The sequence below is a fragment of the Chroicocephalus ridibundus genome, chromosome 9 (genome assembly GCF_963924245.1).
Source record: "Chroicocephalus ridibundus chromosome 9, bChrRid1.1, whole genome shotgun sequence".
Taxonomy (NCBI): Eukaryota; Metazoa; Chordata; class Aves; order Charadriiformes; family Laridae; genus Chroicocephalus; species Chroicocephalus ridibundus.
This window is the reverse complement of record NC_086292.1, coordinates 38,364,999-38,390,956: the sequence shown is the minus strand read 5'-3', so window position 1 is coordinate 38,390,956 and position 25,958 is coordinate 38,364,999. Positions and strand designations below refer to the sequence as shown.

The following is a 25,958-nucleotide window of genomic DNA, read 5'->3' as shown; positions in this document are numbered from 1 at the left end:
GGAGCAACTTCTGCCATTTCATTGTACAATCCCTTCTCTAGATCACATTAATAATATTATAGTCCATGGGGGACTCTGTTGGCAGAATTCTAGGTGTTAACTTTATTCCTTTTTGTGTCAGTATTTAGAATGCTGCTTTGTTTCACAGATATTTTTAGAGTGGTGTTGGTACCAAGAGACTAAGAGCAAACAGAGCACTCAGGGGGGCATGTTTATCTAAGTGCTGATTGATCTCTTTTTTTAATGTGGGTTTTACAAGCAGGCCTGATGAAAGGCTATTTACAGGCTTTGGCCTTGGTGTTGCAACACGCATGCTGCATTTTAAGCACCTACATCAAAGATGACTGTCAGAAGTGTTAAGCAAAGGCGTCCCTCACAACTTCACGCGTCCCAGTCCAGAAATGCTGGGGACTTGTCCTTTCCACACGGCTTTACGCTGAGACGCAGTGCAACCATATGCAAGTAACAAAAGTTTTAAAAAACGAGCCTTCTCCGGTGCTAACACAGGCAAAAAGGTTTGTTTCAACTGTTTGTGCGTTATACTTTCCACACACCGAGTGCAACCCCGTGGGGAAAGAGCACGCTTGGCACAGGCCGCAACCAAACCAAGGCACAGCCAGGCCTACACCGCCCCGGGGGACCGCGCGGGCATTTCTTTCATAGCCAGAAGGACGAGAGGATAGGCAGCATACCTAAAATTCTGGGAAAACAACATGTGTTAGGAGGAAAGATGAGCGGGTTGTTCCCCCTCCGGCCACCGCGGCACTGTGGGAGAGACCCGCTCTGGCGGAGGCTGGGTTTGGCGGGGCGGGGGCAGGAGGGGCCGGTGACCGGCCAGCGTCCCCTCTGTGAGCCCAGGCCCGCCTGCCGGCGGGGAACGCAACTACGCCCAGGCCGATGTGGCCGCGGCCAGGGTGCTCCCGGAGCCACCCAGCATCCAAGTGTCGCGCCGTTGGTGTTGAGACGAATCGAAACACCGCAAGCCAAAACCCTCTCGCCCCCTCGGACCGGGGGCATGGGGACACACCTTCCCGCCTCTCCGCCCGCCCGCCCCTGAATGAACGGATGAACGGCAGCGGGCTCCCGCGTCCCGGATGCGGGGCCGGGGCCGAGGGGAGCGACCCACCCACCTGGGCTGCTCCACCAGCTGAACCGGCAGGGTGCCGGGGGCGTCGGCCGCCATGGCGGCTCCCCCCGACGGCCCCTGGCTGCAGGCGGGCAGCGGCGCGGTGCGGCGGCTCCGGCTGGACCACGGTCACGGGACAGGCACACACCGTCCGTCCGTCCTTCCGGGCGGCGGGGCTGGCAGCCCGCCCTCCTCCCCGCCCCGGGCCCGGCCCGGCCCCGGCCGCAGGGCACGGCCGCAGGGCACCGCTGAGGCGGCGGCGCGCAGCCCCGGGGCCCGTCTGGTGGCCACCCCGCAGTCTGGCGGGCAGTGGGGCCGCGCTGCCCTCGGCTCCTCGCCCACCACAGTCCCGACGTGACAGGAAAGCCGCTGCGACGTGTGAGGGAAATGTTTTGTGGGTTTTTTTTTTTTTTTTTCCTTCGTTCCTGTCAGAATTGAGCTAGCAACAGAGAAACTTGCAAATACTGCCTCCGGCCCAGCGGGGTTGGAGTCACCCCCAGCACCGTGCGTTGGGCCAGTGCCAGTTCTCCAGCAAAATGCACAATAAATTGGCAGTGCGATCCCCTATGGCGTTATTTCCCCCCCCCTTGTTCGTGTGGTTCTGCCAGCTTCCCTCAAACACGCAGCCTCACAGCTCCCGTTTACCCCCCAAGATTAGTGGCTGCCCTTACTTTGAGGAACTGAGCTTTTCAAATGCATTTACAAGCTCCCGCGCTCATTGTTAATTGTCTATTTTGGCATGTATCTTAAAAGTTCCTAATATTCAACTCGTGAAGCTTTTAAGTGCTTGGACTGAGAGAAACATACTAAGATGGAAATTTCATCGTGGATTAATGTGTCTTCCCGAGGTAAAACTTTCTCCTGGTTAGTTGGTTGGCAGCATAGAAACACTTTTTTTTAAAAGACTTAGAAGTAGCTGTAGAAAAACAATAAATACTGTCAGAAACTGTAACGACGTAAACCAGCAACAGAAAAATCTGGAGACCCAGTAAATACTGCCAATTCCAGGAGCCCGTGAGAACCCCGGGCCTGGTGGAGGTTGTGGCAAGGCAAAGCTTGTCTGTCCAGGGGTTCTGCCTCACGCAGCTGAAGGCAGAAATTAGTGTGTAACAGTATTTAGAAAGCCAGTCCTTCAAGGCCCGTGCTTCTTACCATTTAGGCCTCTTGAAACTGCTGCTACAGCGTTAATTGCCGATGGTAAACGCAGCGTGAGGCAAAGGGAGGGCAGGACGGGGCGCCACCGCCGCCGTACCCCAGCGAGCGGCCGGCCTTTTTGAATTTCCCCTCCCGGGGCGCACAGCCACAAAGGCTTACATCCCCGGTGCGGGCGCCGGGATCGCAGCGGCTCACGCTCGGATACGCGGCCACCGGGGCGGGCGGGCGGCAGAGCCGCGGCCCGTCGCCTGGCCGGGGAGGCGCCTCCGGCGTGAGGGGGCGAGGCGGTGGCGCAGCGGGGGGCGGGCCGCCGTTGCTAGGGACCGGTTGCTATCAGAGAGAGGAAACCGGCGGTGGTAGTGGTGCAGCGCCGATTGGGCTCCGTGCGCCCCGGTCCGGGGGCGGGAGGGGAGCGAGCAGCAGCGGGTTCCGGGCGGAGCGGAGCCACATTGGGCAGCGCCGCGCGGGGTTGTGGGAGAAGGGGCCGTTCCCCGCTGCCTCCTCCCTCTGCCGGCCCCCTTCCCCTCCCCCCGCCCGTCCTCCGGCCAAGATGTCTGACATGGAGGATGATTTCATGTGCGATGATGAAGAGGACTACGACCTGGTAGGGCGCGGGAAGGCGCGGGAAGGGGGGTCGGTGGGGCGGCCAGGGGGCCTGGCGGGAGCGGTGCTGCCTCGGCCGGTGCCGGCGCGGCGCCTCCGCCGGCCGCCGCAGCAGCAGCAGCCCCGCCGGGTGCTGCCCCGTGAGGGAGCACTGACAGGATGAGTTTCCCACCCGGGGAGGAGGGGTGGTGGCAGCGGCTGCGAGGGGCGGGTGCTGCTGTTGGGAGCAGGCCCCGCCACCTCTGCGCGGAAAAAAAAAACCAAAACAAACAAACAGGCCAGCTCGGGCCCCGTGAAGTTAGCTAGGCCCCGGGCTGGCCCCCGCGGGCCCAACCAGCCTGGGCCCCCGTTTGTCTTCCGCAGGGGTCAGGGTGAGGGGAGGGCCCCGGCGCCCTGCCGCCCTCCCTGCCTTCTGCCCCTGGCCGAAAAGTCGGGCACGAAGGAAAGTCATAAAGTTTCCTGTCCTCCTGCCCGCCCCGGGCTGCGAGAGGTCCGCGGGGGTGGGTGTCACTCGTGGGCTTGAGAGAGCGTCAAACTGAGGGAAAAGTGGGGGGAAGAGAAAGAGGAATGAGGAGAAATGGCCACACGGCCGATTTCTGATGGAACGCGCCAAGGGGATACTCATTTTTAACTTTTTGCCCTTCTAGTCTTATTGAGGGTCTTGCGTTTTGTGTGGGTTTTTTGTTTTTGGTTTTTTTTTTGTGGGGGGGTGTCTCTTTTTTTAAATTGCAAAGTTTAGGATTTTTCGTGCTATATCCAGTTACATTTTGTGATCAGGTCTTTTTTTAAGCTTTTATGGTTAAAAAAGTGCTGCTTGCAGTTAGCAACAGACCAATTTAGCGGGGGGAAATTAGTAATATAATGGATAGTTTTGATGTAATGAATCTCCTTTAAATTATTAAAACCGAGTTTTTTTTACAATGAGTAAAAAGCATCTGGGGGAGGTTAGTAAACTATAATAGCTGTCATATTAGAGACAAAATATGTTTTCTGTGCTGTCTGATTAGTTCTATTGCCATTATATTTCAGCTTGAGGATTGGTTGGCTGTTTTTTGGCTTTTCTGAACTTTGCATATATTTTTAGAACGGAGGTGTTTTAAAAAAGCTGTGTATGGTTGAGGCTTGAGAGTCGGTATGTCATTCATTTCAGCTAAACCTGTTTTTACAGTATCGCAATTTCACTGAAAAACCCCAGATGCTCACTTCTGGAAGACTTGCTTTCTAGCAAATTATTTGATAATCATTTCTACTTATGAATTCACTTAAAATACTTGTCTGATTTTATTTGAAATAGTTGCCGGGCAATTTTTGTTGTGAGCTGCTCTGAATGGTTGGATGACGTTGGATATAGAATAAAAGCATCTGGGTTTGGTTTTGAGTTTTTTAAATTCACCTAAAAGTGCTTGTTTGACATGCATTGTGATCTTAACCTTATGAGCTGCTTGTATTAGTATTCCAAGAACTGCTAGTCTTCCACTTAAGTCCGTGAATGAATTCACAAACTTGTTAAAAACAAGCTTTCTGAAGGAAATACAGTGAGACTATTAAAATATTTTGTTGATCCAGTTTGTTCCAAAATCAGATTTCCATTCATTTTCATTAACACTGAAATCCATGTCCTGATTTAAAATACTGTTTATTTTTCCATGTGATACAATCAAGGGAATATGAAACACAGCAGAATTCATGTTGAATATTCGTAACATGAGAACTGGACATGGAGAGGAGTCATTGGAATTACATTTTTCAATCTTTAAATGCAGCTGTCTACATATAAATTTGAGTAAGAGTGCAGGCCTAAGCTCACAATGCGTTACGTCAGTTTTCACCAAGAATAATGTCTGGTCCAATGCTTTTTGTTTTTCCTGTGTTTCTTTTTCCTGAAGTACTTTCTTCGTCATGGGAAAAACCTTCCTGAAACTTCTTGCTTGTAGCAAATTTCAGCCCCTGACTGTAGTAACTTTTCCTGGAGCGTTTTCATTATCATTATTTACCACTAGCCGAGACCTTTTCACAATTTAAAAATACCGTTCATAATAACTAGAAGCATGTTAATTTTTTCTTTTCAGTATGTAACTCCCATGTAAAGCATCAAATAATACTAAAGCTGCATCTTTAAATTAAACAGTTTTTTAAATTTAATGTGGATTTATAACTGATGGAAAAAAAACCCAACCCAGAATTTAAGAATAAAGGTATTCCAGCTAGACTAGTTTTAGCATTCTTGGACTAACAAACCATGATTGGATGTTGTTTTCAAATGTGCTTGAGACTGTAATTGCAGTGTTCCACAAAATTGTTTTGGAAAATAGTTCAGGGCCCTGAAGACAAGGCCTGATTCTTCCTTTTATGTTGATACAAATCTAGTTAAATTAAGAGAAGACTATCAGGGGATGCATGATTCTCAAGTTCGGTGTAAAAGCTGCTGTAGAAGAGTTTGAAATAAAAAAAAATGTGTACAAGACATAATTAAAAATAAAAGAGCACGTTTGAGTGTTGGTGAATTTATTTTTTTTTAAGGAATAGGAGGAGAGGCAGAAATTACAGTAACAGTTAATGAAAGAAGAAATAGCTATTTTGTTAAAATACAGTATGGTGAAACTAGATTCAGGCCTCCGAGGGTAGCTACTAGCATAAAAATAGTAGTTAAAAGAAGACTCCCAAAAAAGTTTTCATTTTGTCAGCTTTTATTAGAAGTAATTATGGCTGTTCCACTTTAAAAGTGCACTTGACCTGCTGATTTTGTAGGACTAGTTACATTTCCTTCAGTATGCAAATGTTTTGCACTTGAACTGAAATGTGAACAGATACTCTCTTTCCCAGCTTCATCATGGATTTTTGTATACTTCGAGTAATTACTACACTGTTAAACAACTGAAGACCACCCACTTTACAGATCATAATTATCTGTTTCTGCTTAGTTTTTCATTGAGTTAAAAGTCAAGGTTTTGCGTGTAAATGACCTCAGTTGTTCCTAGAGAAGTTAACTTTATCTGTTGGAAGTCTTGACATTAGGAAAAAAATTGATTTATATTTGTGGGTGGATGGACCTAGATTCACGATTTGCTAGTAATGTACATTGACAGTCTTGATTATAACATGGATTATTCCTCTTTATGCTTCAATGAACAGAGTAATGTTTACTGGTCATTATGAAAACCACTCAATTTTCATTTCTAGTTTGGTGCTGTTAGGTGCCTTATATGATTTCAGTCCAGATTCTTTTCACTAGTTTCAGCTTGAGGGTGGATAAGGAGGAAGAGGGAAAGACCATTGTAAATTCCATTTCTGTTTTCAGTCTCAGACAAACAGCTATGTTTAGAATTGACTTTGATACTAAATTCAGCCTTTCTTCAGGAGTTGATTCTTCCAGGCACAATGACAACACATTGACAGTTGTTGTAATACATCTTCTTGATTATTTTTGTTTGTTTGTTTTTTTCTAAATAAATAAGGAATTTGTCTGTGGTGGTCTTAATGAAATTCAACTTTAAAATTAATCTGGGCTAGGATAGACAAATCTGTTTGCTGAGCAACTTGTCTTTTTATGTTATGGAGTTGTATCGTTTCAGTGAAGAAGAGCTGTATACAATTCCAATGAACAGCCAGCAGTTTGCACCCCAGTGAGGTGGCTACAGGTTCACGAGGATTGGCATGGCTCAAACATGGGGAGCGTACCTTCAGATTACTGAGGGTTACCCTTTTCAGGCTGTGTTGATATTAGGAAATAGGCAGTCTTACTTCTTATTTCAAGCTATCAGAAAGGCAGCTTAGTAAACGTGAATTGGTTTGCTCTATCTTTCCAACAGGAAGAAATATACTCCATTTCAGAAGGAATTTCTATAGGTAACCAAACTTGATAAGCAATCTCATCAGTAGACAGGGAAATTTTCCTACCTTGTATTGATGCATTTTTAATAGATAAAGTTGACATTCCATGCAGGTATTGTCACCTCTTCCCAACTCTTTATGTTTCAGTACTCATTTTAAAAAATACATGTATATATTGCAAACAAGAAAGTGATGCTGCTGCAAAAATAAGCATTTAGAACTAGGGAAATACTAAGTCAAGCCGATCCACTTTACACTCTTCTGTTTCTTTGTTATGTTTGATTACATTAGTATGTGATTTAAAAAAAAAAACAAACAAAACAAAACAAACATATAAAAAACCAAACAACAACAGTGAGCTTCACAAAGGACATGGGATATACTGTTCTCTAAATTAATTATTCTTTCATATTTTATATGGATTTAGTGTGTGTCCTGATATTTTGTTTTAGGCATTTTCTTCAGGCTCATCTTTAAACATAGAATTAATATATTTGGGACTTATTTCACTCATTACCATAATGTCTCAGAAGGAAGTACTGAGGCAAAAAGCATGAGAAAAATTAGCCAGTAAATTCTTTCTGTCTGAACATTGACAAGTGTTAAAAGTTCTGGGGTTTTGTGTTTGGGTTTTTTTGAGAGAGAGTTATTTAGCACTCTGTTCAGAACAGAGCTCCCCGGGATCTGATACGCAGTTGGGTGTTAACCAGAAGTAAGTTAGATCTAAGTTATGCTAAAACCTGGACTCTTAGAAAAGGATGCCTCTAACTATAGGAGAGCTGTGTGACAGAGGGAGAAACGGCACTTCTTTTCGATACTCTTTACGTGTCATAATACCAGTTTTTTCCTTCTGCAGTCTGCTGTCTCATTCTGTGCATCTTCCAACTTCAGCTTAAAAAAAAAAAAAAAACCCAACCAAACAAGCAGAGCGCTGTCTTTCCTTGGAACTGTACTGACCCCATTGCAAATCGCTGGTGTCACCGACTTCTTCTTATTCCTGGTGTGGGCCCCGGTGTGAGCCAGCAAGCGCTAGATGACTTGCAGAGCTAGTGAGTAGGAGCAGAAGAGCAGAGACCTGGAATGTGGAAAGAAAACCGGGACTCCCAATGCACGGTTGAGTGGTTGCAGACTTCTTGCACAAATCACGCTCTTGCTTTCAGTCTCACGGTTTGCCCCTGTTCTTTTGCTCTTTACTCTTTGACATTCCAGTCTGATTGCTTTCTTTATATTCATGTGCCTGGATACCAGTGGCAAATGCACATAGAAACTGTTATTTGCTTTTTGTCCTGGTGCCTGGGGGCTAGTGGTCCTGAAAGGAGGTTGTATCTCAGTGGGTGTCAGTCTCTTCTCCCAAGTAACAAGCAATGGGACAAGAGGAAACACACCAGGGGAGGTTTAGATTGGATATTAGGGAAAATTTCTTCACTGAAAGGGTTGTCAAGCTTGGAACAGGCTGCCCAGGGAAGTGATTGTGTCACCATCCCTGGAAGTATTTAAAAGACATGTAGATTTGGCACTTGGGGACTTTGTTAAATGGTGGACTTGATGATCTTAAAGGTCTTTTCCAACCGTAACAATTCTATGATTCTAAGAGCAAATGCAAAGAAAGTTGTACTTAGCGCTGGGATGGTGTTAGGTTGGTCACTTTTTCAGCCAGTGTCTATAAGCTAAGTGAAAACAGTGCATGTTCATTGTAGACGAAATGTTCAAGAAATTTAGCTGACAAGCTAATATATTAATATATTGAGAAGTTATTTTCTTTCTTTTTTTTTTTTTTTTTAAATTGGCCCCATTTAGGCAACTGAACAACAAACAAGCTGTGCCCCCGGCCCCCCCCCACCTCCCCCCCAAACCCACATCACTAGTGCTCTTGCAAAATATCACGTCTTCACTCCAAATCCTAGAGTTAGCAGACCTCCTAAATGCCATGGTTATGAAACAAATTTAGCTAAAGTAAAATCAAATTTGTACCAGACTTATTCTCAGAAACAATTGCACTTCATTTAAAAAAAAAAAAAAATGGTTTGAGTCAGCCCAATGGTTGAAATTTGGTAAAATTACCAGCAATTGAAAATTGACAGTAATAAGTATTGTTAACAGTGTCTTTGAAGGATAAATTTCTACAGAAATAGAACTCTTTGTATTGTGTCTTTTGTCTGGAAAGTTATCCTCTGTACAGCTACTTTCGCTGTTTTTTGGAAAAAGGGTTGCTAAGTAGGAGTTTGGTTCCTGTACAGTTAGTGAATGACACACAGAGAAGCAAAAGTTTAGATTATCACTCCACTTCTGATGCAGAGGTTAGGGAAGCGCTTTAGGCAAGAGAGGAGACAAGAAAATTTATTACCAAACAAGGGCAGTTTTCACAAAATATTTGTATCTTTGGTTTTGTACCTGTTTAACCAGGTTAATGTGCCACTCTAATCTGCTACGATACCACAAACCTACCGTTAAATGTCACTCGCTGATATAGCGTTACGTTCTCCCAAGTTCATGTACCTTATTCTGTCTGCGAGGGGAGGTGCCATGCTTCAAGAGCTCTATATAATCTCTCACGACCACATTGATTAAGACTCCTGCTACAGTTTTCTGAAACCACAGCTGGTTTTCTTCCCCTCCCTGGTCACCTGCTCCTCTGCCGTAGCTCACCAGCCTCAGGACTGTGTCTGTGTAAGCATTGGTGGGCCGGTTCTTTCAAACCAAGCAGGACCAGCCATCATCAAGGACTCGTACAGCGTAAAATGTTGACTTGCTGCAATGAAGGTGATGCTAGGACCAGAAAAGAACAGGGAGAGTTGGGGAGTGCTGGATGCTCTTAACCTGCCTTTGCTGCTGGAGAAGCTGCAAATGGATCCATGCTCTAGAAAAGATGATTGAAGCTGAGTGGGGGGAATAGTCCTCCTGTGTGTGTTCATTTTAGAAGCTGAGACTTAATCTTTTAAAGCTGTTTACTAGATGAAATGAATTTTGTGAAAACTTAATGTAATAAAGACTTGTAAATTAATTTGGTTCCTTGGTACTAATTTAACTTCTATTAAAATTATTTGAAAGAACTATGTCCCAGGCAGAGTAAGCTACATCAGAGGTTTTATCTCCATAACAGTTGAGCTAGTGTGGTAATTTTTCTTCCCCCAAAAAGTGATGTGAGGGGATTATATTATTTATAACTGACTACATTTAGAACATGCAGATTTTCAGGGGAGCAATGCTTAAATAATGTCTTAACTTTTTTTAACAACTTTTTTTTTTTTTTAAAGGTGTACCAGGGCTTTCTAATTTCATGAATAAGAATAAACCCCCCTCCACTTAACTGTTTTGATTCTCTCAGGAAGGGAGAAATAAATGGGTTTCAAAGATCAGTTCTGCATGCTCAGACTTCTGTTGTTTTCATTTGTACTGATAGTGTTGATATTAATTTAAAAAATATCACCAAGATCTTAATAAAGAAAATTCTTATGCCTGTTACTTTTTTTAATGTCAGCTGGAGCTAAAGTGTTGCACACAGGTGCTTTTATATCTTCAAGTTATAATTAAAGGTGTTCTTCACTATGCAGAATATTATGTCTAGATTGTATGGTAGAGATTTTGAGAGTTATGTAGAAATCCTTTTTGTAAACCTGATATTCTGCTTAAGTTTTGTGCACTTTTATTTTGGTACTGCATTGTTCGATGCGACAAACTTTCTGTCTAAAAGGGTTGAGTTGGGGAAGTTGTTCAGGCAGGAAGGAGAGCTGTTAAAAATGAGGGTGAGGAAAGGTTAGGCATTTGATATCTGAATTTACTGTTAAAAGATCTTTTCTGTTTTCAGTACTGGGAAGGAAATGCTTCTTTTTCTTAGTTTGAACTTTGAGGAGACAGCTTCACACTTTTCCTTTCCTCCTCCTTTCCTTTTGCTTTTGGCAAAAGCTGAATGTTCCCACATTGATATCATACTGCACTAAGTCATCTCTGCATCAAAAGAAGATAGAGTGCTGGTCCTTCTGAATTGATCAGCACTGGCATAATTAGCATTGATGCTTAAATTAAGATGCAGTATCTACATGGCTGATCTTTTTTTTTTTTTTTTTTTTTTTTTTTTTTTTTTGGATTGCCTACAGATTCACGGCATCATCCCATACTTAGTTCATGGTTTTAAAGCTTCCTTCACAGCCATTAAGTCTAAATGTGTCTTTTAAAGTTAGCACCTTAAGTTACATTATCCGGAAGTAGGAAAGCCCTATCACCCTTAGAGCTTTTAACTCCATATCAGCATCCTAAATTTGATGTGAGGCAAATAGACATCAAATGAAGGAAAAATCATAGAATGATTAAAGTTGGAAGGGACCTTAAAGATCATCTAGTTCCATTCTCCTGCCCTGGGCAGGGACACCTCCCACTAGACCCGGCTGCTCAAAGCCCCATCCAGCCTGGCCTTGAACACCTCCAGGAAGGGGGCATCCACAGCTCCTCTGGGCAACCTGTTCTACTGCCTCACCATCCTCACAGTAAAGAATTTCTTCCTAGTATCTAATCTAAATCTAGAAAAATATAGCTGTGAGAACATAAAGCACTACCTTTGATGCATTTCAAAGTGATTCCATTAGGAAAAAATGATATCTGGACTTCACAGTTATTCTTTATTATGTATTAATATTATTACGAAAAGAGCTTTATGGGATATTTAAGCAGCATTGTGAAAAATTATCTGAAAAAAGGCTTCCTGCGCAAGTCCGCATCCAGCATCACTGCCAGAGCTAAGATGGAAAATCAGATGTTTCTGGCTTTAAGCTAACGGAGCACATTGCTTCCTAAAATGAATTAATTTAGTTTGCTTTCTTTTTATCTTTACAAATAGATACTTCTGCCAGAAGTAGTATCTATTTGTAATAGATACTCATTGCTCATTGTTCAAATTTAGTATAAACAAGACATCAGCTGATTACATGTATCTTAAATGCTATGCTGTTTAAGCTTTGGCAGCCAATACCTTCATAAGGTGCCTGATACACTTACAGCTGCTGACACCATGTGCATGTTCTTGTAGCTGCTCCATTGATGTTGGATCAATAGGGTAAAGAATTTCCAAAAACAAGCTAACCAAAATGAAAGTCTGCCCGGTGAAATAAGACACTTGCTTCCTATTTTGTTTGCTGTTTTCAGTATTAAGTTCTATAGTTCTCTATGAATTCAGAAAACAGGTTTGTGGAATTCATTAGGCGTTTAAGTCCACTGATTCTTACTAAAATACTAATAGTTGGTGTGAGTATAAATAAGTACGTATGTGAGCAATTTGCCTACACGCAACAAATAGAAACATTAGCAGGTTGAAGGATAAATGTCTCAGGGACCATGTTTAATAAAATTTGGTCTAACTGTGGGCTTCCATAATTCATTTTTCCATTAGAACTTCAGAAAACTTAAACTTTGAAAGATTTGCTTGCGCTGTAGGGAGGAGAGAGCTAATTTAAAACTTCTTTTTTGCCTTATCTTTTTTTCATTCCTTCCCATGGTTTTGAAAGAAGCCCATTAATATTAGCAATATATGAATGAACAAAAGAATAAATGTGCCTGATGAAGAATTACAGTAAAAGAAGAAATGCCAACTTAAAAAAAGCGTACCTGACTATGCATTGTTTATATTGTTACAAGGGAAGGTCACTCTGATAACAGTAACATTGAGATTTAAATAAATTGTGTTAAACGTTTTGTCTCCTGATAGCTAAGTACTGTTGAGAGAAGCTGGCTTGAAAACGCAGAAGTGTGAAATATTTTTGACTTGTGTAAACCTCAGATGAAAATATTATTTGAGTTTTGTTAGTGTTCCGTAATTCAGACATGCAACATTGTCCTTCAGCAAAAGAAGATAAAATACCTAGTTTTTTTCATCAGAAAAAGCCTCACGGTACCTTTTTTTTTTTTAATGAAGTAATAATTGGTAGAAGTAAATTCTTCGATTTGTTTTGTGCTCGTGCACATGATAGGTAATTATTTGATTAAATTATTGTGCATATGCCCCCACCCCACCCTCTTTGGCAGTATCCTTAGCATTTTCTCAATCATCTCCTGCTTCTCAGCACAGAAGCAGCTGGTGTTATCAGCGTTATTCTTTTAATTTCCTTAGACAAGTATGAATCGTTACGGCATAAAAAGGCAGATTAAGGGGAGATTCATGGAAGCATTTTATATCCCTCATTGCTGAATCATTACTTGTGTGGCAACTCAGCCCCAGTCTTTTCTGTAGGTAGCAAAGGTCATATATAATAGAGTGCCTTTTAGAAGACTAGAGACCAGCATGTTCTCTCCCCCATACAGAAATGACATATGCTATTAGGCGTCTCTCCTTAAACACCAGAATTGGCAGAATTTTAATAATACAGTCTGTACTTGTCATAAAGGCGAAGTTGGTAGAGCTATGAGTTCATTAGTCCAGAAGAAACCTGTTGACAGGCAAGTGTTGGTGGATGGTGAGGCTGGCCTAGCAGTGGGAGAATGATGAAATCACGAGTCCATACCTGTTACATGCTCTAAACCTGAAGATTTTTCCATTAGTATATAAGTATTTTCCGTGTCAGTTTTAGCAATATGTCTTACTATATTTTATCTATTTTTAGCAGAATATTAGATGTTCTGAACCTTTCTTTTTTTTCTCTGATTTTTATTTGTTTCTTCTTTTTTTCCTTAAAATGTAGGAATATTCTGAGGACAGCAATTCTGAACCAAATGTGGATCTGGAAAATCAATACTACAATTCTAAAGCTTTGAAGGAAGATGATCCCAAAGCAGCATTAAGCAGTTTTCAGAAGGTTTTCTGTCGTTATATTTTATCTCTTATTTTACATTAATTCACATTTTAAAATATTTGCTTAGCATTTGAGTTAGTTTCAGGAATTTTAAGAGTAATGTTTATATTTTAACTTACTGATGTGCTAAGTTTATCATTGGACGATTTAGACTCCTGTCTGACTGCCTTTCAGGATCGTTCTTAGGGGGCATAAATAGGACATGGAATAGTCCTATTTTATTGCAAAACTGAGTTTTTAATCTTCAGGATTTACTAAGTTAATTAAACAGTCCTAAGCATTTTTTCATGTGTCAGCTACAGAAGCCAGATCCATTAGTTTTTTTTAAAATGAAACGGCGTTTTCCCCAGTGTCTTATGTAATGTATTATATTTGGTTTGCTATCCAATCCCAAAGCTTTAAATGTATAAATACTAAGTGACAGAGAGTTTCTTTCCTTCATGGCAGTTTTAAATTTTTAATGTTTGTATGCTGCCACCAGAAAGCAATATGTTAGATGTAACTTTTAAAAGAAAAAACAGATTTTTTGCATCTCTTGGCTTATTTATAGTGTGTAACAATATTATATGCGTGACTTTAAAAACAAAACCAAAAAACTTTCCAAAATTTTTACTTACAAAACGTTCCCTTGACCGTGTTACATTAAAGCGTAGAAGCCTTTCTGATATGTGAAGAAACTATAGTAATTCGGAAGTATACATTTTTTACTAATTTAGTCAAGGGGCATTGAGTCAGTTTTGCAGGGGGTGTTAGAACTTTTTTGTGTATGTGTGTTTATGGAGTGGCATTAAAGTTTAGTGTTTGGTCTTAGACAACAACAAAAATCTATAAATAACAATTCACCCTCCCTACATCAGCAAAGTTGTGAAATCTAATAAGATACATACCGCACGCTGGCTTTCTCAATAATATCAGGGAAGAGTAAAATTGAAGAACAGGGAAGAGTGAAACGTGACTTCATAAGGAACAAAGTGGGGGAAAAAGGCATGTATGGGATATGTACATTTTAAGCAAGATGCAAATCCATTTAAGTTTGAATAAAGCTTTTATAAATATTGTTTAAAAAATTCTTCTATTTCAGGTTTTGGAGCTCGAAGGTGAAAAAGGAGAATGGGGATTCAAAGCTCTCAAACAGATGATTAAAATAAACTTTAAATTGGTAGGAATTACAGCTATCGCTTGACACTAAATGACATAAATATGTATTTGATCCAGAGATCTTAAGTTGTTATTCTAATTTATGGCTGTGACAACTAAATCTGCCAGAACTTGTCTTTTGCAGCCTTTAATGGCTAATACAGGCATGGCAGGGAAATTATATGGTGGTTGCAAGTCAAAGGCAAAATGGATGCAAAATAGCTGCTGTAGTCAGCTGATACTCTTGAGAGTTTGAGACTCAGTCCTTGCTATCCTGAGGTGTCATACCATTGAAACCAGTAATGTTTCTATATACATTTACTTCACCGTAACAAATCAGTGAAAAATTTATACGCTACATATGCAACCATTCCAAATAGTTGTACAGCCAACTCCGTTTTCTTTGTTGAGCTAAGTATTTTAAATGTCTATTCCATGCACTCTTGCTGAAGTGATTCCTGATTCTGCTGCTTATGAATAAAGTGGTGATGTAAAATTCCTAATAGCAACAACTACTGCATAGTCTTTCTGTTACGCTTTCTTTTCTGTATGTGTATTTGCAAGATATAACTCGGTTTTTAAGCATTAAAATAAAAATTATAATGTAATTTTATTTTTCTTTTAGACTAACTTTCCTGAAATGATGAACAGATATAAACAGCTATTGACCTACATACGGAGTGCAGTTACAAGGAATTACTCTGAAAAATCCATCAATTCTATTCTTGATTATATATCTACTTCCAAGCAGGTTAGATCATTAGTTCTTTCATCTTCATGGTTTTCCTTTTTAACTGTGGACTTTTCTGTGTATGGTAGTCTGTTGATTTGTTTGGGTTTTTTTTATCTTAATAGAGAACATTTGCAGTATTAATTTGTTGTCTATTGTTAAAATATATTTCCTGCATTTAATGGATTCGGTCAACACACATAGCTTCTCATAAATTTGTCTTTTTTTGGCAATATTTACCTGTGATTTCTATGCTAATAAGTAAATACTTTTTTTCTTTCTTTTTTAGCGTAGTAGCTACACATTATAAGTACTTTCTCAAATATAATTTCTAATTAAACAATACTTTTTTCTTTTTTTTTTTTTTTTACTTTGTGAGGAGAGGGGAATCTTTGAAAAACATTGCAATTAACTGTTGGTGTTAAATACTGCCTGTCTTTGAGTGTACTGTGCAAGCGAGGTACATCTTCATAGATACACAGCCCAGCTCTCTTTCGTTTGTGGTGTTGTAGAAGCTTTACAGAGAGTAGAAAGCTCCCCTGACTAGCTGGAAGTAGCACCTGCATATGGATGATCAGCGGTCTTTAATGATGGCTCTTCTGTCATTATCATAATCCTACGTTTCCTGCCACTCATAGGAAATGGAAGTTTAATAGTTGAATGGTGGTTTACTCTTAAGGTTTACTCTTATTGTCTTAGACTGTAACTTGTTGGTAGAGATCAGTCTGTTTGGTCTCAATGCAGTTGGAGCCAGACCTGGAGGGACAAGCTGGAAATCTTAACTTGATGTATTGCCCCAGATCTGTTATCCCCAAAATAAAAATGGCCTTAAACAATACTAATGCATTCTCTGTAGAACCTTTTTTAAAGGTCTCGCTCAGCACTTTGAGTACCATTTTGGATGTTGCATTTTTGGGGTTTATGCAAAGAATCGGTTTGATGTGCTCAAGAGCTTTCTTCCACACAGCACTGATAGTATAGAACATCTTTTTCTTTGACCATTTCTCTCTCTTTCTAAATCATATTTTCTTTTTGATATGTAAATTATTTTTGTTTTTCTTATTTTAAGTGGGAGCGAGGTTGCCTGTTAGTGTTTGTCTTTTGTTACACAACATAAGAATTTTATTACTTGGTTATATAAGATGAGCTTGTATAAGGTGGCTTTCATTTTTCGCTAACACGATAGATGGTTGCAAATCTTAAAATGTGAATACTTTCTTGTTCTATCTATTTCATGTAAGAAAAGCAAGTGTACTTATTTTTGTTACTTTAGAAACTCTTTACAATTTAAAAGCAGACATTCAATAAGATGCTGATATCTTTCTTATTTTGAAGTTCAAGCATGCACTTTTAGTTTGTTCAGATTTACTTTATTAACAGGTACAAATTTGCTGTTTACAATTATAGAATTCTGATTTTTTATGTCAGATGGATTTGCTTCAGGAATTCTATGAAACAACACTCGAAGCTCTGAAAGATGCTAAGAATGATAGATTGTGGTTTAAGACAAACACAAAGGTAAAATATATAACTTACTGTTCTTTGCTTTTGTTTGTGACACCACCTTTTCAGATTGTGAAATCTTAATAGACCTTAGTACTTCAATTTTTTTTTCATTACAGCTTGGCAAATTATATTTAGAACGAGAAGAATATGGAAAGTTACAAAAGATTTTGCGTCAGCTGCATCAGTCATGCCAGGTACCTTTGCATTCTAAATCACTGTAGCTTAGTACACAACATTGATTTTTGGTTTTTTTTACATCTGTTGTTGGCCTTTGAGGCATGTTGTTGAGCTTTAGTACAGAGGGAAGAAATAGTGTGCCTGCTTTAATTTGTTAACTGTTTGATAACATGAACAAAAAATGAGTTTTTAAAAAGTGTTTTATTCCCTGCTTAAAGATGAGTTTTTAAAAAAATATTCACAACTGCTGATTAAGTTTCCTTTTAGTCATTTCAGTGGCCAGTCTGGCCCAAACCACAACAAAGGATGAGAAACACATATGAATAATCTATAATGCATAGACATTTATTTTAAAATATAGTGAAGATTCCCGGTGAGCTTTACTCAAAACTGAAAGTACAGTTGCTACTTTCCCCCTTGGAAGGGGAAAAAACAAATTAGCCATGCAGCCTGCTGCACTTGTTTGTGTCCCCTTTTCTTCCTCCAGCATGGAAAATGGGTTACAGATATCTGGGAAATGGTTCTGTTATAGGCAGCAGAAGAGTCGTATGTATTATCTGTATGTATGTGGGTCAGTCATTGCATTCATATACTGAGAGTGCGGTTTAAGGGAAGTGGAAAAGAATAAAGGGCAAAGTTCTGAGAGTTGTTATAAGGAAAACATTTAATTAAACAAAAAACCTGTCTTTATTAAACAAGGCCTTCAGAGCTTGGCCTGTGATAAGTTCTTTGAGTATTATGTTTTGTGTTAATAGTTATATCAGAATTGTAAAGTTTTAGGAATATCCTTATTTCTGACAGGAAATTACTGAGAGTATTTGTTAATCAGTTTTTTACTAGTATAAAACTGAAATCACTGTTCTCTTAAAATTTCACAGTATTTATTACTTAATCTATCCTAGACTGATGATGGGGAAGATGATCTAAAAAAAGGTACTCAACTATTGGAAATCTATGCTTTGGAAATTCAAATGTATACAGCACAGAAAAATAACAAAAAACTTAAAGCACTATATGAACAGTCATTGCACATCAAGTCAGCCATTCCTCATCCACTGATCATGGGCGTTATCAGAGGCAAGTTAATCTTGACTTTTTCATTTAACTTCTGTTGCATAGATTAGTTTTATGAAAATCTGATAATGAATGTTTTTTCCAGTTCCAACTATAAAGACAGAGGATCCTGTAGATTCAGAGGCAGACAAACCGTATATGAATAAAGTACCATGGGTAGTTCAGAAATAAAAGGAGATATAGAGTATTTCTCAATTTTTCTGTGTGGTTCTGCTCAGCAGATTGGGAAAATTCCATAAATATAGGAAGTCCGTTGCCTTTGAAATGGAGCTAAATTCCATTATAGTTTTTACAGTATTTTAACATAAGGTTAAATAATTATTGGCTGTGAAGATTAGTGTTCTCTTAGATTTATGGTGTGGGTTGGTTTTGTTTTTTCTTCTTTGGAATGGGTTCATTCAAATGGCAATGCTGTATGTGAAGTCCCTAATGCTTTTTTTTTTCCCTAATGATTTCAGAGAATGCAAAGACTCCTGAAAATATTTCAATAATCTATTTAGAAATAGCGTGGAACTTCTGAGTACAATTATTGTAGTCAGCAACAAGCACGCAGTGTTCCTTTTCTCTTCATCTGTGTTTTCTTTTCAGAATGTGGAGGCAAAATGCACTTAAGAGAAGGAGAGTTTGAAAAGGCACATACTGATTTTTTTGAAGCATTCAAGAATTACGATGAATCAGGGAGCCCCAGAAGAACCACTTGCTTAAAATACTTGGTCTTAGCAAACATGCTCATGAAATCTGGAATAAATCCGTTTGACTCTCAGGAGGTATTTTTTCTTTCTTTTTCCTTTTCCCCCCCCTTTTCTAAATTCATAGGGAAATTACCCAAAAGGTGCAAATGGAAAAAAATATTTAAAATCTAAACATATGTATTGTGCTTTCTTTTCTGTGTAGGCTAAACCATACAAAAACGATCCAGAGATCCTAGCAATGACAAATTTAGTAAGGTAAGATTTTAATTTTTCTGGAGAAGAGAATAAAAAATAAAAAAGATACAGTGTCCAAACCAGAAGTGAAATGTTTTTAGAGGTGGCTTTTCTCTGCACAGCTAACACAGTTATTTCATAAATATTGAGCAAATATTTGTCAATCATTTGTTTTTCTTAAGAAACTTCTATTTACTATGACATACCAAAAGTATTTATTCTCTACCAGGTAGGGGTACAGAAAAACGCTGTTGTCTTCTGCTATGGTGAATTTCTTATGCAGTGGCAAAAACCTCATTTATTCCCTTAAATAAAGTTGTCCTACCTTGTACTGCAACCAGGCTTTAGGGTTTGGCTGATTATATGTGAGAAACTGAGATGATTGACACCAAATACCAAAGCCAACAGAATAATTGGATGCATGGATATGTCATGATTACTAAAGGAGTTTCACAATTCAGGAATACAAAACTGAACTCCCAAGTGATCTCCCCTGTCCTTCACGTGAAAATTGAATGCTTCGTTACCTCTTAGAGGCAACTGTGATGTTACAACTTTTAGGGTATTAATATCATCAGGCAAAATAAATTGAACTGAGGCAGTTTTTGTGTATTGTGCAGTGAAGCTAACCTGTTCCATCGACTCTATCCTGCCTTTGCTTTATCAAGTGGAAAAAAAAAAAAGAACAATGTGTAGGAGAACTTGTCCCACCTTTTCATTACGTAAGAAGTAATGCCTGCTCACATTTTGAAATACACAGTTCATCTCATGTTGGAACAAACCTTGCTCTGATACTGCTTTGGTCCTGCACCATTGTATTGCATACAAATTGTTTCTCAAAGTGAGGATGTTTGTTATTGACATAATGATGAATAAATGACTTGGCAGTTTATGAAGTGACAATTTCCATTAATTCCACTTCAGACATGTCTTTTCTATTTCACTGTCATAGTTTCATGTGAATTTGAGGCAGAAGGAACTCCAGATGGCCTCACCCAATCTGATTTTATTCATTTTCCTAATTTTTATATCTTTTATCCTGACATTTGAGTATAACTGCTTCTTTAAAGTTAATAATGCAATTAAAGCAGTGTAGATAAGAAATATGCAGAAGATAACTGTAATCTTTGGAATTGATTTTATGTTTTAAATTCTTCTTTTACTCTACATTGGGAATTTGAATGTTTTACATATGGTAAAGAGACATTACATACAGTACAAAGTGTCAATTCCATTCATATAACTGCATTTATAAACTCATCAAGTTCCACTTTAAATTTAACTCGTCTTTTTCCTGTGCATTTTTATGATATCAAAGGATGACTTTTTTTTGACCATTTTAAAACCAGTTTGAAAACGTACAGAGACTGTGAAGGGAAAATAGACAGTGTTTTTAAAATGTTTCATGGTTAGTATGAAACAGAAATTGAAAGCATGTATCGAACTTTCAGGTTAAATATTGATAGTCTGTAGCTTAATATAACAAAATTACTGAGTAAGTTTGATTGGTTAGTGGATAGTCCCTATTACAGCTGACTGTTCCTGTAAGAAAAGATAAGTCGAGTTGTAAAACCATTATATTTCAAGAAAAAGATCTTGTTTCAGTGGTTACAGCTCTTACCTTTAACTGACTTTGTGGTGCCACTGCTGAACAATAGGTGCCTAAACCCACCTTCTTCTTGTAATGCTTTCTCAGATAACGAGATTGACAAGTTAAACAATATATGTACTAAAAACAAGCTATAAATAAAAATCTAAAAGGTAATATTGTGCCAAAATTACTTATGGTTAATCCTGGAAGTTGGGATTTCTTCCATCTGCCAGTATTTTTAGGATTCAGTTTAAAATGGACATTATAGAAAGAGCAACAGCCGTCTGTGTTCTTTTTGGCTCTTATTTGTTCCATAAAGTATGGCTTCATGAAGCCAAAATTTAAGTAACGATTCTTTTCAAAATTGGCTATTTTTAGGGTCTAGGCTTTTTTAAAGAATAAATGCTTCAAGTACAAAAAGTTTTGAAACAAGAGCGTACTTGCGAAATAACTGAATATTCGTACTAAAATTTTGTAAATGCTACTAAAATTGAAATAGGAGAAAGGTCATTCCTTTTGCATCTCATCTTGAAATAGTTTTTCCTTATAAAGATTCTGAATATAATTATTTGCCACCAACACTTAATACAGGGTTTTTTTTTTTTATAAGTTGTAGCACAAAGTCTCATGAGTCTGTTTTTTAAAAAATAATAATTCAGTCTCCTGTTTTTTCTGAAGTGCCTATCAGAATAACGACATCACTGAATTTGAGAAGATTCTGAAAACAAATCACAGCAACATCATGGACGATCCCTTCATAAGGGAGCACATTGAAGGTATTTTTGCAGGCTATTTTAATCCTTTTTTTTTTCACTACTTGGTAAGCTTTTTTTTTCCCCATGGTTTATTTTTCTTCTTGGCAGAATGAGAGTTCTTTTGTAATTACTTCTGGGCAATTCCCTTACTGTTTCCAGTTTCTTTAAGAGGTTGGTCAAAGCCAACATGCATCTAGGCGTGTAGAATGACTGTGAAGAATTGCAGGAATGATGAAAGTTTATTCTAAGACAATATCTACAGTGGTGTTAGGCACTGACTGTTTTTTCCTTTGGAAGGATTAAATGAAGGCAACCCTTACTTGTAAAGGTTTGTGTCAGTCTCCAAGTTAGATGTTTGCTAGTTTATAAGGTTAATTTTCTGCTTCAGATTAAAGACAAAATAGGTAGATAATGTAGTGAAGGTTGCATTAATAAATATGTAGTAATAAAATATGTAATAAGATACATAATTCTAATATATATATGTTGAAAACAACATTTGGATTTATAGTACCTATACTTAATAAAGCAGGGGAACACACTAACACATGCCGATGCATTCCATTAACATGACAAAATAAAGTTACCCCTGGCATTTGTGATGTATCTGAGAATTTAAAAGTCTCTTCACTTGAATATAGTGTTCAGTTTTTCAGATAACTACTGTTTTCATCAAGAGTAGGGCTTACTGTGGCATTGCAAGATAATTTAGCTGGATAGTTACATGAAAGAAAAGAGTTAAATCCAGAGACCTGGTTTTATTATGCGTATTGTTTGTAAAAGAGAACATGGCAAACAGCAGGGGAAACTAAATATAACGCCTCTGCTGCTGTTACATGTCGACTGCTGGTGAGCTTCAAAGTCTTGTAGGGAGAGACTCTAAGATGAGAGAGATGGGTGCTTAAGGAAGAAAGTATGACAGAACTGTAAAGCAGGAGGAGGAGGACAGTTGAATCAAGGGATTGAAGAGAATTTGAGTTTCACCCCTTACATGATAGCAGTCTGCTAGTGATATCCAGGGATGAAAAAGACAGTCCCATCTTATTCACTCTGTAGTGATACAGAATGTGTGTTTGTTGGTATAATGTTTACATACCTTGCCTCATTGTTTTAATCTCCTTAGTTTTATTGAGATATGTAATTTGGTCTTCAATATTATTTTTCATTATGTAAACAGTCCTTGAGTAACTAGTTAGGTAAAAATGGATCTAGCTCTTTCCCTGTTAAATTTAAATTTGTAATCTATGCTTTCATTTTATCCAAATTTTCTTTAGTAATGTAAAAATTTCTGAAATAATGGCTGCACTATCGTATCTAAGAAAAATCAGCTACTTCATGCAGATTCTGTTTTATACTACTTCTTCGGTTCCTTATAATTATACTACTAGGCCCTGATGTTTTAACTTAACTTCATGGGGAATATTCACATTTTAAATGCATGCAGACTTAAGTTTCAGAGCCTTAAGAATAACTCTTTTCACTTTTGTACAAGACAAGTATTCTAACCATATATTAGAGGGGCAGACGTACTTGGCAATAATCTGTGTGATTTATCCCGTTAGTTTGAATAATATAAATTTTTACCAGGGAATACGTTTTGCTCCATCTTTGAACAGTTTTCAACTCTATCTGTCCATCTTCAGAGTTACATATTGCTTGGATCCTTGGAAAAGGAGGGTTCCTTTATTTTGCTGTGCTTCCTCACCTCACTGAATTATTACCGTAAAAGTTCGTGGTAGTTAGGATATCTTTCTATATGGAGCTGTATTGCATCTTAATTTCAGTACTGTTGTTTTTACAGTATTTGTTTTTTCTTCTCTTACAGAGCTTTTGCGAAACATCAGAACACAAGTGCTTATAAAATTAATTAAGCCTTACACAAGAATACATATTCCTTTTATTTCTAAGGTATGTGTTAGTGGAGTCTTGCGTTTGCTTAAGTAAATGATTAATTGTGAATAGAAGGTCTCAAATAAATACAGCGCTTCCAGAAATAGAACATCTAAAATATAATCTAAACCATAAAGCAGTGCCGATGCACTGTTAGCAGCTTTACAGTGCTAAAATGTAAATTTCAAGTGTTGTCCAAATGCTTTTTATACTATGTGCTACGATATACTTCTAAAATACTCAATTACCATATTCTACTTGGTGTAGAAAAGCACTTTTCTGAAGAGAAATAGAAGAAGTGAAATTTGTATAATTCAAAATGTAATTATGAATGTAAATTTTATGAAGATAAAAATCCAAATTTTAATTCCTTTTGTTCAAGAGAGATCTTCAAATTGTCTGTGTTGTAAGAGTTACAGAACTGTGGTAATAGAACAAACCAACTATAAAACTAGAATCACTGGTTTCATTCCCTAATCTAGAAAGAGCAAAATCAAAACGCAGTGACAATAGTGACTATTTCCATCTGCTGTCTGTGATTTTTCTTGCAAAAATTCACAGCATTCCAAAATATATGATGAAGTATTAGAAATGCCTATTTTTTTGCTTAAATTGTCTTCAGAACTCTGTATGCCTTTTTTTTAAGCTAGCCTTAACATTTGTAGAACTTGCTTGAGCCAGAAGATGCAATTAGCCTTCTAAACGGTTTTGAGTACAGACCCATTCTTTTCTGATAATTATTGTCTTATTTTATTTCCTGGGTTCTTTTGTGGGTTCGGTTTCTTTTTTCGTTGGTTGGGTTTTTTGTTCAGTCAGTCAGCAAAGGAATTCCTCTTCTGGAGCTTCCAAAAATTTTGCTTTAGCCTCTTCAGCCTTTTCTGAGGTTACTGATCTCTTCATCATTAGACATATATACTTTGGGTGGAGTTCTTTTGATGTATAGATCATTATTGAATTGATACTTTTTAACAGTAAGAAACAGAAATGAAACCAAATTCTGTGAATGAAAATAAAGATTGGAAGGATCTAATGTTGCAAAACAGAGTAGCAGCATAATGAGTTTTTCTTTTTCTTTTAGGAGTTAAACATAGATGTAGCTGATGTGGAAAGCTTGCTTGTGCAGTGCATATTGGATAAGTATGTACTTTATTCTTGATTACTGGCCTTTAATTACTTTAAAATAATCGAAGTATACAAGAAGCAACAAAACCAATATTTTTGTGCGTTGTGACAATACTGGTTGATTTTTGGAACTGAGAGGTAATGATGCTGACTTTAGATTTGCTTCACTTACGAGCAGTAAAGTATACCTCTAAGACATGAGGCAAGAAAATTATAGAGAGAGATTAAGTGGGATGTTTTCACTTGAATTTTGAATTATGTAATAAATTACTTGAATTATTATTAAATTATGAAAACTATTATTAGTAGTAATTGCTGCTTATACCCATGTATATTTTTGAGTACATTTTCAAGTTTACAAATTATTAGTCTGCTCTCGACTGTAAAAACTTAACTACAATTCGTAAGATTTTTTTGGGAGAGTAACTTCTTGTATCTCCTAGGAAAATGTAACCCATACATGGGTTTATATTTTAATTTCTTTTTACATAAATCTCCATATTTCATGATTCCTTGCCTTTCAAGAACTGTTTACCTCATACTGCTTCAGACTTTATATGTGGGTCATAGCGAAGGAGATAATATATGTATTGCTCAATGAATTAGTTCATTTGATTTCCAATCATGATGACAACTAAATAAGCAGTACTACCCAGGACAATATATTACAATAAGTGCTGAATTCTGAAATGGACTTTGTGTCTCTCTTGTATAAGACATCATCTTATTTTACCTCTGATTTATTGTTAGCTCCTCTTTCCATGTGCATTATCAATTTATAGTTATTTATTTATTTGCTTCTAGCACTATACATGGCCGAATTGATCAAGTCAACCAGCTCCTAGAACTGGATCATCAGAAGAGAGGTGGTGCACGGTATACTGCGTTAGATAAATGGACCAACCAACTAAATTCTCTCAACCAGGCTGTAGTCAGCAAGCTGGCCTAACAGAAAACAAGCTTTTACAAACGTACTTAAGGCAAGAGTGCAGTGATGTAAACCTTTAAAGAACTGGGAATGGCAAAACTACTGTCGGTTGGTGTGCCCTGAAATTATTGGAGTTATGGCAGAAGTGCTTTTTTGATCAGCTGGTTTGTGTTTTGCTGCTGCATTAATCCCAAGAAAAAAAACAGCTTTAATCTCCAGAAGAAAACCAAAATACCACGGGATTTATGCTGTATTGACATCTTGCCCTAAACATACAACATCCTAGTAATTTGTCAAAGGGCAATTAATGACCAGAGAGAAGATTTTTGTCATGATTTTAAATACACTGACACGTTACTGTTGGTTAAATTTAAACATGTTTTACCTGCAGAAATTCTCTCACAGAAATAACCTGCAATAACTTGAAATGCATACCCTTTTGAACACTTCCTTTTCTCATGTATAAATTGAAATGTTTGCTGCATTTTGCAAAATGTCAGTTCTCCAAAAATGTGTCCGTATATTTCTGTACCTGCAGTGTAGTAAAGGTTTAGAAGAAACCCCATAATTATAGTGGCATACTGTCACTTAGGTTTCAAGCAGCAAAATAAACAGTGCAGTTCAGAAATTG

General features: G+C 38.3%; 2 protein-coding genes across 3 annotated transcripts in view; one reads left to right on the top strand and one right to left on the bottom strand.

Annotated features, from left to right (window-relative positions):
• The window catches only part of GALK2 (galactokinase 2), a 48,283-nt gene extending 46,845 nt beyond the window's left edge, over positions 1 to 1,438 (bottom strand). The window contains exon 1 of the mRNA XM_063347044.1: positions 1,131 to 1,438. Coding sequence (XP_063203114.1) covers positions 1,131 to 1,183 — 53 coding nt within the window. The 5' untranslated portion in view covers positions 1,184 to 1,438. The remainder of the gene's footprint in view (positions 1 to 1,130) is intronic.
• A 1,174-nt stretch (positions 1,439 to 2,612) lies between these two features.
• Positions 2,613 to 25,958, top strand: COPS2 (COP9 signalosome subunit 2). Of its 2 annotated transcripts, none has more exons than XM_063346514.1 (13): positions 2,613 to 2,885; positions 13,381 to 13,494; positions 14,573 to 14,650; positions 15,254 to 15,379; positions 16,787 to 16,876; positions 16,981 to 17,058; positions 17,944 to 18,118; positions 18,704 to 18,882; positions 19,010 to 19,062; positions 21,311 to 21,408; positions 23,213 to 23,295; positions 24,356 to 24,414; positions 25,204 to 25,958. In XM_063346514.1, the coding sequence occupies exons 1-13, from the start codon at positions 2,832 to 2,834 to the stop codon at positions 25,346 to 25,348; spliced, it is 1,332 nt and encodes a 443-aa protein (XP_063202584.1). In that variant the 5' UTR covers positions 2,613 to 2,831; the 3' UTR covers positions 25,349 to 25,958. The 2 variants fall into 2 exon arrangements, with proteins under 2 accessions (XP_063202584.1, XP_063202583.1); XM_063346513.1 differs by having other exon boundaries at positions 16,766 to 16,876.